At 36.3% G+C, this 17,001-nt stretch overlaps 2 protein-coding genes across 4 annotated transcripts; one reads left to right on the top strand and one right to left on the bottom strand.

The window, feature by feature from the left end:
• Nucleotides 1–245: 245 nt before the first annotated feature.
• On the bottom strand, nt 246–7,325 carry gpr161a (G protein-coupled receptor 161a). Of its 2 annotated transcripts, XM_016449346.1 has the most exons (6): nt 6,861–7,325; nt 3,939–4,657; nt 2,302–2,409; nt 1,723–1,845; nt 579–625; nt 246–464 (listed from the first exon to the last, which is right to left on the bottom strand). In XM_016449346.1, the coding sequence occupies exons 1-6, from the start codon at nt 7,217–7,219 to the stop codon at nt 348–350; spliced, it is 1,473 nt and encodes a 490-aa protein (XP_016304832.1). In that variant the 5' UTR covers nt 7,220–7,325; the 3' UTR covers nt 246–347. The 2 variants fall into 2 exon arrangements, with proteins under 2 accessions (XP_016304832.1, XP_016304830.1); XM_016449344.1 differs by having other exon boundaries at nt 246–625.
• Nucleotides 7,326–10,282: 2,957 nt separating this feature from the next.
• On the top strand, nt 10,283–15,819 carry atg3 (autophagy related 3). Of its 2 annotated transcripts, XM_016449072.1 has the most exons (12): nt 10,283–10,489; nt 11,278–11,319; nt 11,423–11,472; nt 12,774–12,844; nt 12,977–13,084; nt 13,193–13,242; nt 13,838–13,928; nt 14,024–14,058; nt 14,139–14,294; nt 14,425–14,552; nt 14,634–14,702; nt 15,398–15,819. In XM_016449072.1, exons 1-12 carry the CDS (start codon nt 10,418–10,420, stop codon nt 15,477–15,479), a joined length of 954 nt encoding a protein of 317 aa, XP_016304558.1. In that variant the 5' UTR covers nt 10,283–10,417; the 3' UTR covers nt 15,480–15,819. The 2 variants fall into 2 exon arrangements, with proteins under 2 accessions (XP_016304558.1, XP_016304559.1); XM_016449073.1 differs by lacking the exon at nt 11,278–11,319.
• Nucleotides 15,820–17,001: the final 1,182 nt, after the last annotated feature.

Here is a 17,001-nt window from a genome sequence, read left to right as displayed (position 1 = left end):
GAAAAGAGAGCTCTTTTCCTTGAAGAGCTAAAAATGACTTGTTTTGAGCTTTATATATGTATATATATGTATATATATATATATATACAGTATATATTCAAATAAATTCAATTCAAGTTTATTTGTATAGCGCTTTTCACGATAACAATTGTTGCAAAGCAGCTTTACAGAAAATTAAGTTTCTACAATATATTTATTTTATTTATATATATATATATATATATATATATATCCTCATGGCATCTTTGCAATATGTATGATAGTCATAGAAACACAATCAGAATTTGTGCTTCATTGAGAAAGTTACAGACCAAAATCAGACAGACATCACCTATGTGCAGATTTATTTATGCACATATTTCCTCGATTTCATCCTCGTCGTCTTCAACCTTGTCATCGTTAACGATTCCCTCATCGACGCTCTCCAGACGGATCCTCTGTCCATCCGGGTCGCGTGAGCTCCTCTGTGCGAGTTGACACGATGAAACACTGTCAGTTAGAGACTCTGTAGCGAACAGCAGAAATTTGGCATCGCTCTCGATTGCTTTCGCCATACTGGACGCAAAGCTGTCAATCACCTGGTGTATCTCCGCCTTCACCAGGCACTGAGACTGATCCTCACCCGCTAGAAATAAAGTACAGAATTAGAAATAAGAAATTAATACATTATTAGATGTTTATTTAATAGGAACAGTGAGAAATAGGACAGGAAATGGATTTACACTTAACTCTATTATCGTATCTAGGTTTTGTGGCTATAATTTCACAGTAAGTATTTTAATGTCTCACTGTAAACCAGATTTTTCTTTCTTTTTTTTATTTATATTTGTGGTAATCAATATGCACAAATGCTGTCAATTGAACTTAGCTTGTATTGAAACTGGAATGTTCCAAAAAACTTTTACAAACCATTTTATTTCAGTCACGTGAAGTTGGATTTCAGGATTTAGCTGGACAAATATTGTCGTCTTGCATTATTGACAAACTATTTTCCTGTTTGACACTGTAAAACTGCTTTGACACAACCAGTATTGTATAAAGCGCTATACAAACAAAGGTGACAGGTGCAGCAGGGTTTTGTGAAATTCTGTCCTTTAAAGGGTTAGTTCACCCAAAAATGAAAATTCTGTCATTAATTACTCACCCTCATGTCGTTTCAAACCTGTAAGACCTTCGTTCATCTTCGGAACACAAATTAAGATATTTTTGATGGAATCTGAGAGCTGTCTGACCCTCCCATAGACAGCAACGCAACTGACATGTTCCCAAGTCCAGAAACGTAGCAAAAAGATCTGTAAAATAATCCATGTGACATCAGTGGTTCATCCGTAATTATACAAAGCTACGAGAATACTTTTTGTACGCAAAAGAAAAAAAAAAGTGACTTTATTCAACAATTAAGTCTCCTCCGCATCACCCTGGTGCCATTTTGGAATATCCACTGGACGTAAACAAGGTATGCTGTTCTGTGTCAGCTGCATCACGCTGTACAGATCTCCTTGCTACGTCTCTGGACTTGGGAACATTTCAGTTGTATTGCTGTCTATGCAGGGTCAGACAGCTCTCAGATTCCATCAAAAATATCTTAATTTGTGTTCCGAAGATGAACGAAGGTCTTACGGGTTTGAAACGACATGAGGGTGAGTAATTAATGACAGAATTTTCATTTTTGGATGAACTATCCCTTTAAGTCACTTATTTGCCAGAGGTAGTTGACTATACCTTTAGACTGCTGTTCCACCTGGTCCTCAAACATCACTGAACTCATGCGCTTGTTGACTAAAGCACTGTAGTGTGAGCTCTCTGGTCCCTCAGAACTGTTATCCAGCAACATGATATCTGTACCTGCAGGGTGACCATTACAAAACAAAACACTTTAGGAAATAACCGAGTTGTTTTTTAAGATACCCTCAAATATATATGCATATAAAGTTTGGGGTAAGATTTTTTATTTTTTAAAAGAAATGCTTTTATAAGGATGCATGAAATTGATCAAAAGTGACAGTACATACATTTACAAAAGTTACTATATATTTCTATTGCAAATAAATGATATATTTAACTTTCTATCCATTAGAGAATCCGAAAAAATATATTGCAATTTATATATTGCAATAATAAGAAATGTTTCTTGAGCAGTAAATCATCATATTAGAATTATGCTGGAAATTCAGCTTTGCATCACAGAAATAAAATACTTTTAAAATAGAAATCATATTTTAACAGCCTTGGTGAGCACAAGCGAGTTCTTTCAAATACATAAAAATGATTGTGTAAATGTACAATTTTATCTACACACACCTGAGTCCTGGGAAAAACTAAAGCCAGTGTCTCCTGTGCTGCTGCCAGCACCTAAAAGCTGGCCTCCACCAGCCAACATGGCCGTCAGATGTGGAGACATACCAAGATCTGCAACACAAAGATGTCTATTTAAAGTCCACATGAAATCAAAATTGAAACTATGTAATTTGTTAGCACACACATTGCTAGTCTTGAGGTGAACAATTAGTACAGTTAATCCACAGAAAAAAAAATGGGTTTGCAAAAATGGGTATTCTTTAACCATAATTTGAAATGGAATGGCATTTCTTCTGTGATATATATATCGATGTCTCTCTCTCTCGCTCTCTTCTCATAAAAGATGTTTACATGTTGTTCACAAGAGAAAATAATAGTTGAATTGATAAAAATGACCTAATTTCTACTATAGCAAAAGATAGGAATAACTGGCTTAAAACCATTTTTTGTTGGTGAAAATACTAATGGCCTAAGACTTTTGCACAGTACTGTATATACAGTGGGTACGGAAAGTATTCAGACCCCCTTAAATTTTTCACTCTTCGTTATATTGCAGCCATTTGCTAAAATCATTTAAGTTAATTTTTTTTCCTCATTAATGTACACACAGCACCCCATATTGACAGAAAAACACAGAATCGTTGACATTTTTGCAGATTTATTAAAAAAGAAAAACTGAAATATCACATGGTCCTAAGTATTCAGACCCTTTGCTCAGTATTTAGTAGAAGCACCCTTTTGATCTAATACAGCCATGAGTCTTTTTGGGAAAGATGCAACAAGTTTTTCACACCTGGATTTGGGGATCCTCTGCCATTCCTCCTTGCAGATCCTCTCCAGTTCTGTCAGGTTGGATGGTAAACGTTGGTGGACAGCCATTTTTAGGTCTCTCCAGAGATGCTCAATTGGGTTTAAGTCAGGGCTCTGGCTGGGCCATTCAAGAACAGTCACAGAGTTGTTGTGAAGCCACTCCTTCGTTATTGTAGCTGTGTGCTTAGGGTCATTGTCTTGTTGGAAGGTAAACCTTCGGCCCAGTCTGAAGTCCTGAATCCAAAAACAAACCTTAAAAACAACACAAAAATGGGTCACTGAGCACAAAACCAAGCTTCTGCTATGGCCATTCCAGTTCCCTGACCTGAACCCTATAGAAAATGAGTGTGGTGAACTGAAGAGGAGAAGCACCATCATGGAGCTGGGAATCTGAAGGGTCTGGAGAGATTCTGGATGAAGGAATGGTCTCTGATCTCTTGTCAGGTGTCATCAGCTCTCTAACCTCATCAGGCATTATAGGAGAAAACTCAGAGCTGTTATTATGCCAAATGGAGGTTTCAAAAAGCATCGAATAAAAGGGTGCCATTAATTGTGTCCAATGTGTATTAGAGAAAAACATTTGTCATAATGATATTTCACCCCATTTTAAATTCTTATTCTCCAATGAAAGGTTAGATTTATGTGAATTTTTTAAATAAAAGATCAAAATGATTAACAATGCAGATTTATTTTCACAGCCTTCTTTGATCATATTTACCAAGGGTGCCAATAATTCTGACCACGACTGTATATATATATAATATATAACCACACATGACCATGAAATTATGTGCAAACTCCTTATTCAAACAACTGGGGTAAAAATTCACCTGTGATTCGGTTGGAGATGCTAAAGAGGCGGGACTTCCTGTGGCGACTAATGAATGATTCCCGGTAATGGCGGTCACCACAGCCCATGCCAAGCAGCTCCTTCCTTACAGTTTTATTCCACAGCCCATATATGAGAGGATGACAGGCAGCACTGATGAACGACAGCCAGGTCACCATCGTCTCCAGTCCGGGTGACACACTTCCTCGCCCCCATACCGCCTCGGTGCAGATCACTACCACATACGGACCCCACGTCATCAAGAAGGTGCCGACCACCACAAAAATGGTGACCAGGGCTTTACACTGGCTTCCAGCGTAGATCAAACCTCTACGGCTCCCGATGGAAGAAACCGAGGCAGTGGAGTTCTTTCGTCCGTTCCTATTGGAAGAGGGGGTCTCCTGAACTACCACAACCGTCCCACAGTGCACCTTGCGAGCTTTGTGCCGTGCCACACGGAAGATGAGACCGTAGCACACCAGCATAGCAAACAGTGGAACCAGGCAGCACCACACAACCCAGAATACAGTGTAGCTGACATCATGATACCAGGCTACGGTGCATGTCTTCTTGAAATGGTCAAACTCAAATGTGGACCAGCCAAACAGAGGAGGCAGGCAGCCCACCAGAGAATGCAGCCACAGGTAGACAATGGCCACTGCTGCACGATTCCCCGTGATCTTGATAGGGTAGACCATCGGGAACAGCACAGCATAGTACCTGATAGAACACAAAACAGTTTTAGATATCGATTTGTTCTAACTCTGACCTAAAATGAACAATTATGTCAATAAAATCAAACAGCTTTTGCATGTGTTGTGAACAGTGTCAATGATATCAAACCTGACAGCGGTTGTATCTACAGCAGTGGTTTTTAAATAAATATATAGTTCAGTCATGAAACTCTAGATGGCGCAGGCTGACGGGTTGTTAACGTAACTGATGATATTCAGAGAGTTAAACGACTTGGCACAAGCTGATTGGTTCATGCTGCATATGCAGCCAATGAGCTTACTGCCTTGCATTTATATGGCTGGCTAGCATTCACTAGAGATTCCTGCAGCACGCTTTCAAAGTTTCTCTGAAACCCTCCACCTTCCCCAGCTCCACCTGTATAGATCTGCAACGGGTTATTTTATATGCTATTTGTGCAGCAGCAGTATGTCTTAAATACTCACAGCACCATATCGCCGTATGCATTGGCAGTAGCAAGTTCCTGTACTTGCTTGCAGCATCAGCAATAATCTACAACTACAGCAATAACCAACAGCAGCAGCAATTCAGCAGCAGCGTAGCAGATCTATTCCGCCAAGACCAAATACATTAACATTGTCATATCCATCACCATGCTAAAATCTTCAGAGAGTTGTCATGATTTAAATTTATTTCACGCAAAATCATGCAATTTTGGCTTTTCTTGATTTGTTGTTTCAGACTAATTGAATGAACACAACCCAAAATTAAACAAATTTAATTACCATTTATTTATTACAGGCCATTTTCTCAAAATGAGTGTTTTCTTTTGCACTAAGTAAACAGAATTCTCTACTTCAGCAGCACTTACGTACCAAGTTTTTCTACTTTTATTCCAATCTACATTCTGAAGGTTTTTACTGAAGGTTTTGTTCATTTATCATTATCATTCACATTATTTAATGTTATTCCTAAAAACATGGTGAAAATCAAAATTTTCCCTGGTTGTTGACAATATTTTCGGATTTGACGTGATAAAAAAACAGATATCCAAAAAACCCTCAGTGACTTTGACTTGCTTTGTCCAATGCTCAGATTGTTGTTTTGGAAATTTATGTTTTTGAGTGCATATTTAATTTAGGTAATGCTTACTTTGTAGTAAGGTGATATCAATTAGTTCAATTTTTTCCCATTCACCTGTGGTGTCTTGCCTTGATTAACAGAAACTGGGATTGTTGAAAATAATTAACCACAATTCATTTTGTGATTCTAGACATTTCAAGAACTGTACGTTCTGTACGTAAAGTTACATTCATGACATTAATTTAAATTAATTGTAAACCAGTTTTATTCAAATTAATTATTTAATGATGATCTTAAGGCACCTAAAGAGGAAGATTTTTACTGATTAATTACTTAAATTTTGGTCTGTCCTGGTTTGCTATCATATGACTTTAGAAGACTTGAAATATGGAACAATGACATGACAGGATTTTCAAAAATATAATGCATAAAAAACAATTTATACAAGGTCAACAAAACTTATAATATCAGATAATTTAAGCTTTTTATGACAAGACAAAGTTAGTTCAGGTATGTCATGAGGTGTGACTGGTCAATAACAATTAACATGATATTTACGAATGAATAATTCATATGTATTATTTGATATTTGTAAAAAAAAAAAAAAAAACCTTGAAAAATATATTTAAAAAATTTATTTGGAAATAATTATTAAGAACACATGTATTCAATTTAATTCATTAGTCATAAATGAACACTATTCTATTTTTTTTCTGTATTATTCTGCATTATTCTATATCACTATATATTACTAACACTATTTATTAAAAATATCTCATTTTGTTCCTATCATTTAGGTTTGGAACAACATGCAATTAAATAAATAATAACGTAACAACAAGCCCTTACAATATACAAAAGCATTAGATCAAGATGCCATGCATACTATCAAAAACCTGTTTTAGTGTTTTCTAATGGTTTGCAGCTATACCAAGCCTAAAAATCAAGGCAGCAGGGGCCAAACAACCAGACAACAAAGCAACCATTGATTAGTACTTTAGCTACAGGATGCAGAGTTTAACATCTAGACTCCTGAATATAAAAATGATTTATAGAACAATGAGAGTTGTTGGGAAGTGTTTGGCTCATTGAGTTCCAAAGGTAAGTGTGCATGATACAAATGCATTCTCTTTATAATACTCCTTACCTGTCGATGGCAATGGCTCCCAGTGTGAGCATGCTGGCAGAACTGATGAGCAGATATAACAGTGCTGTGAAGTTGCACCATACGACACCAAACAGCCATTCTCCGTTAAGAGAGCTGGCAATGACAAATGGCAGCACCAGTACCGACAATAGGAAGTTGGAAAGCGTCAGGCTGAAGACAAACTTATTGCTTGGCGTTAAGAGGTAGGGCTTCCGATAAAGGGTGAACACAATGAGCAGATTGCCCAGACAGACAAACAAGGCAATGGCTAATATGACAACAGACTCCACGACCCAGGCCCTGGTGTCTCTCACATCTGTGGCGTTCCCCAGTAAGGTTTCATTGCTTCTGGTGTTCATGGTAAACACGCTACGTCATCCAAATGCAGACCAGGGATATGTTTGTAGAGGCTGTAGATCCATTGCTTGATCATCTCACAAAGACGTCTAAGAAAGTTTAAAAACAGAAATAGCTGTTGAATTCCTCGTGTCATTAACAAAAAAAAAAAAAGTTTTTCTTCTGTGGAACACAGAGATATTTTGCAGAATGTCCAAGTAGCTCCTGTCCATTCAGTAAAACTAAATTGGGGACTGAAGTTGTCAATCTCAAAAGATGAGAAAAAACACCATAAAAGGCAATTCTATTTTAGACTTGAGCATGTTTGCTTTATACTTACATTTTTCGTTCCCATTCTGTTTTGAATACCATTAAATTTAAAGGATTTGTTGTGGAGTGAGGGGAACTACATGTTTATAGTACTTATAATGTTTGGTAACACATTGAATAGGGAACACTTATTCACTATTAACTACGACTTTTCCCTCAATAAATTCCTAATTTGCTGCTTATTAATAGTTAGTAAGGTAGTTGTTAAGTTTAGGTATTGGGTAGGATTAGGGATGTAGAATAAGGTCATGTAGAATAAGGCATTAATATGTGCTTAATTAGTACTAATAAATGGCTAATATTCTAGTAATATGCATGCTAATAAGTAACTAGTTAAGAGACCCTAAAATAAAGTGTTACCTAATGTTTGAACACGTTTCATTTAATTTACTGGTACTTTACATGGTTTTAGAATTTAATGTTTATATTTGAACACTTTTGTGCTCGTAATAGCATAGTTTACATAGATACATTTACTATATTTTGTTTCATAGCCTTCAATCCACACATTGTTCAGAGGACAACACTGGGCAGGATGTAGAATTACTTTTAAAAATTACTGAAAATGAAAATACTTAAATATTTATTTAAGTAATTGAAGAAGACATAATCAACAGATTAAATTATTATAACAGTAGTTGCAGCCCTAATCCCAAATCTTCTAAAGCCATATGATAAATCATATGGTACATAAAACATGCCATATAGCCTAGTACATGTGAGAAATGGATTACTTTTATGATAATATATACAGTATCTCACAGATGTGAGTACACCCCTCACATTTTTGTAAACATTTTATTATATCTTTTCATGTGACAACACTGAAGAAATTACACTTTGTTACAATGTAAAGTAGTGAGTGTACAGCTTGTATAACAGTGTAAATTTGCCGTCCCCTCAAAATAACTCAACACACAGCCATTAATGTCTAAACCGCTGGCCACAAAAGTGAGTACACCCCTAAGTGAAAATGTCCACATTGGGCCTAAAGTGTCAATATTTTGTGTGGCCACCATTATTTTCCAGCACTGCCTTAACCCTCTTGGGCATGGAGTTCACCAGAGCTTCACAGGTTGCTACTGGAGTCCTCTTCCACTCCTCCGTGATGACATCACGGAGCTGGTGGATGTTAGAGACCTCGAGATGCTCAATAGGCTTTAGGTCTGGAGACATGCTTGGAAAAAAAAACTCAGTTGCATTTCAGAAAGTTGAAAATCTTATGTATCACCGGAACTTACGGTGAAATGGTTTCGTGATACACGTAAAGTTGCACGTTGTAGTTTACTTTTGACAAACTGTTCATAAAATACAGGTCACCGTAACAAGAAGGTGGTGTGGGTTTAGATGTTGCAGACATAAAAAGAGTAGTGCGCGTTTTAACTTTGATTTCAATACTGTAATATTTCCGTTCTTCTGGAATTCGCTTTTGGACCACCAAAGACGATTAAAGATTCCCGCAGGTGACGTCACACAAGTCACATGACTACGCTTGGCCAATTACTTCTTCTTCTTCTTCTTCGGTTTTATGGCGGGTAGCACCCATGTTAAGGTGCATTATCGCCACCTACTGTATTGGAGTGTGAACCAGAGTTTACCCTTTCATAAGAGGACAAAAAAAAATTACTAAATAAAATAAAAAAATGTTTACTTCTTTACCTCAAGAAGATTTTTCCCACTAAATTCTCTTAATCAGCTCTGTTCTCTTAAGATACAAAAAATAAACTTTCTAGTCCATAAGTAAATATATTTTTAAGCTTTAGGTTATCCACTCCCATCTTTCTAAGTTCATTCTTCATTGTTTCTTGTTCATTAGTATACTTTTGACAAACACAAATAACATGTTCTACTGATTCCTCCATTCCACAGTGCTCACATAATCCTGTTGGATGTTTATTTATTATTTTTAAGGTTTTATTCAGCATAGTATGCCCAACCCTTAATCTTGTTAGAATATTTTCCTCTTTGGTGCTTCTTTTAGTTATTCTCACGACTCCTACTTCTCGCTGTATTTCATAAAGTTGACGTCCTGTATTTCCTGTATCCCATTTATGTTGCCACTCCTTAGTGGTATATGCTTTAATTACTGCTTTTGCTTCATATTTACTAAGTGAGATATTCATGATATCCTCGTTTTCCAATGCCTGTTTTGCTAATCCATCAACCTTTTCATTACCCTTTATCCCCATATGAGCTGGTATCCACATAAATATTATCATTTGGCCTATTACTGACTTGCAAACTGTATTAAGTTCCGCCCTCTCTGTTATGGGGTCTGAAACCACGAGCAAATAATAAAGCCAATAACAAAAAACAGGCTTGTACAGAGGTCACTGGATCCATATTTTATTTGGTTCATGTTTGAGGGAATCGGTAATTACACCAAAATGTCGTCTTCTGTCCCTCACGATATGTGAAAACAAATTATTCTATCCCATCCTTATTTTTAAGTAGGATTATTTATTCGAATTATGAAATGGTCGAAGAACACATTTTAATTTTCCTCGTATAATTACAAAATTATTGTGAAATAAAAACAGATTGCATTTCGATCTAAACCGTTTATATTGCTTTTCGTCTCAAAGTTTGTTCGACCAAAAGCTCTTCTCAAAGCGTTCTATATGCATAAAATAACACGTCTACAGAAATACAATAAATATATTGCAAGCTTTAACTGTACTGAAGTTTTTAGACGTTTTGCTTGCATTGGCCAATGGGCGTCACGTAATATCGCGATATTTGAGATGCGGAAGTGTTTGTCAGATGATTTAGGTCATGTGGTGTAGCCCGATTAAACGTTCTTTAAACAGACTCTGTATGTAGTGTTAGTCAAGTATAGTTCGTTTGAATCTATTCCCGAATTAATCTATCTCGGAGACTCTTCTTCCAGAATGCAGAACGTCATAAACTCGGTGAAAGGCACTGCTCTGGGAGTGGCGGAGTTTTTAACGCCAGTTTTGAAGGTAAGGCGAGGAGTGTTAGCATGATTTGCGGTCTGTATCCAGTAGCTGCAGCATTAAATATGGGGTTTAATAACTTCGAGCATTGACCTGTAAGCAGAAATTACTCAACCAGTGCTATGTTGATGTCAGCAGAGATCAGTCCCAGCAGGCATGCATGTCACAACATGAGAAAACATGCAACCTGTCAGATGACCCAAAGTTCAGTAGACGCCACTGCTGACTGACTAACATATATTTTAGGAAAATAAACGGATAACGTTTTGAATTGCATGGAATGTGAAATGTGATTTAGTTCGGATCATACAAATGGTGGAGTGATACATAAGATGCCACATCTCTCAAAGTTTTGGCAAACGATAAACAGCAGTACTTGTTAACGATGGAATTCTCATTAGCTTCGCATTTAAAGTAAGCTTTTTTTAATGTTAGAACTAAAATGTATTTGATTTTTAACTTGCAATAGCGGATGTATTATGAATGACATTAAATTACACAGACATGATATTTACATGAATGCATAAAATGAATGCAACGTATGTCGCTTTGGATAAAAGCGTCTGCAAAATGCATACATGTAGATAACATTTACCGTAACCCCATGACTGCTATAAACTCACACAACTTCAGTTTGGTGACAGATTTAAATGAGCAAAAAGGGAAGGGATAGTTTGTCAGCTGGTATTTGAGATGGCAAAGCTCTCGCACACCCAGGCCATCTTCTTTGTTCAACCCTGATATAAAGACTAGTTAGAAAATATTAATTATTTTCATGTTTCTCCCTTTTCCAGGAATCTAAATTTAAAGAAACTGGGGTTATAACTCCAGAGGAGGTGTGTGCGCATTTTGATTTTGTTATGGTGTGTATCCATAACTGAGTTGAGTAGGATTTACACACAATGATTCAAGCACAAGCATGTTTTGTGTTCTGTGCAGTTTGTTGCAGCAGGAGATCATCTGGTTCATCACTGCCCCACATGGAAATGGCAAGAACACACACACACACACACACGAGCAAACATTTTATAGCCTCCTATTGTTTCATGTACAACTAGTTATAAATACTATAACCTATACCAAACAGAAAAGTTTTTGCATCTTTACATTAAAAAAAAAAACGAAACAAAAATTTTTTTTTTTATTTTATATTGGTTTTTACAAATGATGCCTGCAAAGGGAGGTTTTGTCAGATTTAGCTTACTTCTGGATACAAATTTGTCCCCAAAATATGGCTTGGTAGGTACACACGCAAAAGAGTATTGTACAGAACCAATCAAAAGTTTGCAATATAATGTACTCCTCTCTTATTACTATAAATATTTTAGACATCTTACAATAATTGTAAAGGCTTCACAGACATGAAATAACACAAATGTGTAAAATCTTATAGCAATTATACAGTGTTATAAAGGGATAATCAACCCCAAAATGACAATTTTGTCATTAATCACTTACCCCCATGTCGTTCCAAATCCCTAAAAGCTTCGTTCGTCTTTTGATACTTTTTGTACGTGAAGAAAACAAAAATAACGACTTTATTCAACTACTTGGCAGTCAATGGGACAGCCACAAGCCTCCCAGTTTTCATCCAAAATATCTTCAATTGTGTTCCGAAGACGAACAAAGCTTTTTACGGGTTTGGAACGACATAGGGGTAAGTGATTAATGACAACATTTTAATTTTGGGGTGAAGTATCCCTTTAAATCAGCTTTTTACAACCAAAATTCATTTCAGCCATTTAAACTCAAGTCTTTAGGTAAAAAGGTCTTTAAGGTCCCAAGAAACATGAATTCAAGTCCAAACATTGGACTGGTAATCTATTTTAGTAGTTTGCTTTATGCCAGTGGTTCTCACCAAGGGGTTGGAGTCCATTGGGGGGGATTGGGGCGCAAGATCACTTAAAATGGTTTAAAATAAGTCATGACATGAGCATTAAACTAAGCTAAAACACACATCTCAATGTAAACGGTTATATTTCCTAATTAATTTGTTCTTTGAATGAGCTTTTAGTCAAGCACCAGAATTCCCATTGTGTTGGAAAACCTTGATATATGAGGGATTTTTAAAAGTGTAATTTCTAGATTTATTCTAGATAGTTATTTGTAAGTAAAGAATAATATTAAAAATGCCTTTTTATTTTATTAAGGTTGAGATTCACTGCTGTCAAGCAGTGCTTTGAGTTTTTGGAAGGACTTCATATGAGTAATATTCTGCAGCTTACTTTTTTTTTATGCACATACTCTTTTGTGGCTTTTTACAGTAAGAATATATTTTCTTTACTTTTAGGGCATCTGGAGAAGAAGCAAAGGTGAAGCCCTATCTGCCCAAAGACAAGCAGTTTCTATTAACCCGAAATGGTAAAGGAAGTGAAAACCTTCGTTTCTGAAATGTAGTATAAATCAGCTGTGCTGTGCTGTGTTGTGTGAAGCTGTGATGATCGTGCTACAGCTGTTTTGTAATTGTCACAATATGGTTGTTTTGGGGCTCAGTTCCATGTTACAAGCGCTGTAAACAGATGGAGTACTCTGATGAGCTGGAGGCCATTATAGAAGAGGATGATGGAGATGGGGGATGGGTGGATACCTATCATAACTCTGGTATGAAACAGAATCTGAACAAACAGTATCAAGTGGCCGTTAAATGCATGTTTTTGTCACGCTTAAGTTTCTGACAGACATTCTCAGAGACTCTTTTTGTGTTACTAGGTGTTACAGGGGTGACAGAAGCAGTTCAGGAAATCTCATTGGATAATAAGGTAGGCAGCATTTTGTTGACTACTTCAAGAATGGAATGATGAATGAATTGGTTGAAAGTTGTTAAAGAAAGAGTTCACCCATAAATGAAAATTTACTCTCCCTTAGGGTTAGGGGGTCAGGGCCATTCAAGATGTAGATGAGTTTGTTTCTTCATTGCAACAGATTAGGAGAAGTTTAGCATTACATCACTTGCTCACCGATGGATCCTCTGCAGTGAATGGGTGCCGTCAGAATGACAGTGTGTTTGAAAGAAGCGGTTCCATCATTAAAGACATCTTTGAATCTGGAGAGAAATATGTCGGTGGATTTTAATGTGAGAGGACAACAGGGGATGGACTTTTCACTGAAGGATTACTTGTGGATTATTGTGATGTTTTTAATCAGCAGTTTGGACTCTCAATCTGACGGCACCCATTCACTGCAGAGGATCCATTGGTGAGCAAGTGATCTAATGCTAACTTTCTCCAGATCTGTTGTGCATCAAATCTACGTCTTGGATGCTCTGAGGATGAGTAAATTTTAATTTTTGGGTGAACTATTCTTTTAGTCATATTGTGTATATATAAATATATATTGTTTTGTATGCATGTGAAGGACAATATGAATATGAACGTGCAGAAGGGTGCAAGTGGAAATGGTGATGGAGATGATGATGATGATGAAGGAGAGGCAGCAGACATGGAAGGTAGCTCTGAATGTTTGTTTTAGTTTTCATGACGCATTATCAGTCGGTAATAACAGTCATAACTGGTAATTGAATATTGTTTATTCATATTTCAGAATATGAAGAAAGTGGACTTTTGGAGACAGATGAAGTAAGAAATTATGCTCAACGCAAGTTTTTCAACAACAGGATTTGCTTTGGCAAAATTGTTCTTTTAAATTTTTTGTTTAGGCCACTCTTGACACAAGTAAAATGGCTGATTTAAGTAAAACCAAGGCAGAGGCTGGAGGGGAAGATGCCATTCTACAGACAAGAACTTATGATCTTTACATCACATATGATAAATATTACCAGACCCCAAGACTATGGCTGTTTGGATATGATGAGGTGATTTTGCTTTATTATTCTTTGACGTGAAGGCAACATGTGATATGATGTAAAATTGTGGCCTGCATTACTCCCATCACTTAAATAAAACACATTTTGTTTAAATCCTCCATGTTGTGCTTATTTCCAGGACAGACAGCCTCTAACGGTGGATCAGATGTATGAAGACATCAGCCAGGATCATGTTAAAAAGACGGTCACCATTGAGAATCATCCCCACCTGCCCCCACCTGCTATGTGCTCTGTGCATCCGTGCAGGTAAATACAAACTTTACATGCATCTACCTCTCATTTACAGTCAGTGAACTAAAAAGCTGCTCTCTTGATTTTATTTGTCAGACATGCAGAGGTAATGAAAAAGATTATCGAGACAGTGGCGGAAGGAGGAGGAGAACTTGGGGTCCATATGTATCCTTTCTTTAAAAAAAAAAAGGTTGTAGTACAGTATTATATGCATAAGCACATACACTATTGTTCAAGTCTAAGGTCGGTAAGATTTTTTTAAAGTTTAATTTTAAGACATCTCTAATGCTCACACAAGCTGCATTTATTTGATCAAAAACAGTAAAAACAGTAATATTGTGAAATAGTATTACAATTTAAAATAACTGCTTTCTATTTGAATATATATTAATGTACTTTATTCCTGTGATGCAAAACTGAATTTTCATATCACAGTTTTCACAAAAATATTAAGCAGCACAACAGTTTTCAACATTGATAATTAGAAGAAATGTTTCTTGAGCACCAATCAGCAAATGATTTCTGAAGGATCATGTGATATGTTTATGTATGATTAAAAAAAAAAAAGTTATAGAAATCAAAATTATCTTAAATGTTATTGGCTACTGGCATACCCTGCATCCTGGGAGGCTTTTTAAACTGAGGAATTTCCCATTTTTGCTGGACACTTTTTGGTCAAAAGGATTTTAAAATCATAAGAAACATAAATTCAGACAAGTATGCCTAGTAGTGTGCTTAAACTACAAGCATCTCGTAGATTTATTCTTGTTGTTTATGTTGTAAATTAACAAATGTTTATGTTGGCTCATGAGTAACCTTTTTTTTAAAAACACATTTTCCCTTAACTTTCATAACTCCAGGTATCTTCTGATTTTCCTGAAATTTGTGCAAGCTGTCATTCCTACAATAGAATATGATTACACGAGGCATTTCACCATGTAAGTCACCGTTACGACCACAACTATGACAACACGTATTGTTACTGCGTTGAGGAAGCAGAGACAATATAAAACTCAAAAGAGACACTGTCCTGGAAAGATGGTGGGAATGTTCTATGAAATGCCTGGGAAGAGATCTGTGGAGTCCGATGGTTAGCCATACACATTTAAATCCAGTTTTTCCAACTATTCTTTAGCTTAATCTCTGTATTAGCCACTTTCTCTTAATGCTGTCCTGAAAGTAAGTGTTTTATTTTATATTTACGTTTAAAAAAAAAAACTATGCGTCATATAACAAGCCATTCTCTTGTTTTAATGGCAAATAATAAATGGCTGTCAAAATATGTGGGTGTAATTTGTATGATCAGAATCATTTTGTGAGTGTGAGCTGAGTTTTGTCTGGTGTTGGACGTGTCAGCTTACATGCCAGCTTGTCTTAAAGGGATAGTTCACCTTCAGTTGCTGGTCCCCATTGACTTGCCTAGTGTTTTTTTTTCTTTCTCCATAGTATGGAAGTCAATGGGGACCAGCAACTGAAGGAGAACTATCCCTTTAACGCATTGTTCTTTGAATGTTGGAATCACTGTTTTGAATCCAGACCATTGTTGAGGTAAAATGTATTCACAATCCAAAAGTCAACATCTGTAGAATTGATACATACAACAATTATTGTATGTGTGGATTTTAACGTATTGTCGACTTGGTATACAAGAGGAAGAGAAGATGGAAAGGAATTGAATTTGAACCTGCTGAAAAAGCTTATTGTGTGTTTTCTGTCCTGATGGTCCATAGATAAACATACAAATTTACATCATGAATATAAGTATGTGTAGTCTCTTGTAACCACTCTAAGTTCATCTGCCTTGGGAAAACTAGCATGTCTGTGACATAGTGATAACACTCGTTGCCTTCTCTAGTGTGCAGCTCAACCAGGTCTCGTCCCATTCGCCGATATTTGTGATATCACAAATCCCGGAAAATATGCATTGTAGTCCAAACGAGTCATTCTTGTAGTTTTTGAAAAGTGATTTCTGTTAACATTACAGTTCCTCTTGTTAAACCACTCAACCACAGACAACGTCAGAGGCGTCTTACCTGGGCTAAGGAGAAGTACATGTACAGTAAATGAACATACTTTCCAGAAGGCCAACAATCCACTAAATGTTTTTTTTATTGGTCTTATTAAGTATTCTAATTTGTTGAGATAGTGAATTGGTGGGTTTTTGTTAAATGTGAGCCAAAATCATCACAATTAAAAGAACCAAAGACTTAAACTACTTCAGTCTGTGTGCATTGAATTTATTTAATACACAAGTTTCACAATTTGAGTTGAATTACTGAAATAAATGAACTTTTCCATGACATTCTAATTTATTGAGATGCACCTGTATTCCTTATCAGCAGGGGTCTTTTACTCCATTAATTTCCGACACCAACTTCTGAAAATTTTGTCCAAGTTTAAGTTTCATTTTAAGATATGGGGGTAAAAAAACGCCCCTTATGAATTCTTGTTTCTATATTGAAAA

The sequence above is a fragment of the Sinocyclocheilus anshuiensis genome, unplaced genomic scaffold (assembly GCF_001515605.1).
Source record: "Sinocyclocheilus anshuiensis isolate Anshui unplaced genomic scaffold, SAMN03320099.WGS_v1.1 scaffold55, whole genome shotgun sequence".
Taxonomy (NCBI): Eukaryota; Metazoa; Chordata; class Actinopteri; order Cypriniformes; family Cyprinidae; genus Sinocyclocheilus; species Sinocyclocheilus anshuiensis.
The sequence above is the reverse complement of the archived record's forward strand: the minus strand, read 5'-3'. Positions and strand labels throughout refer to the sequence as shown.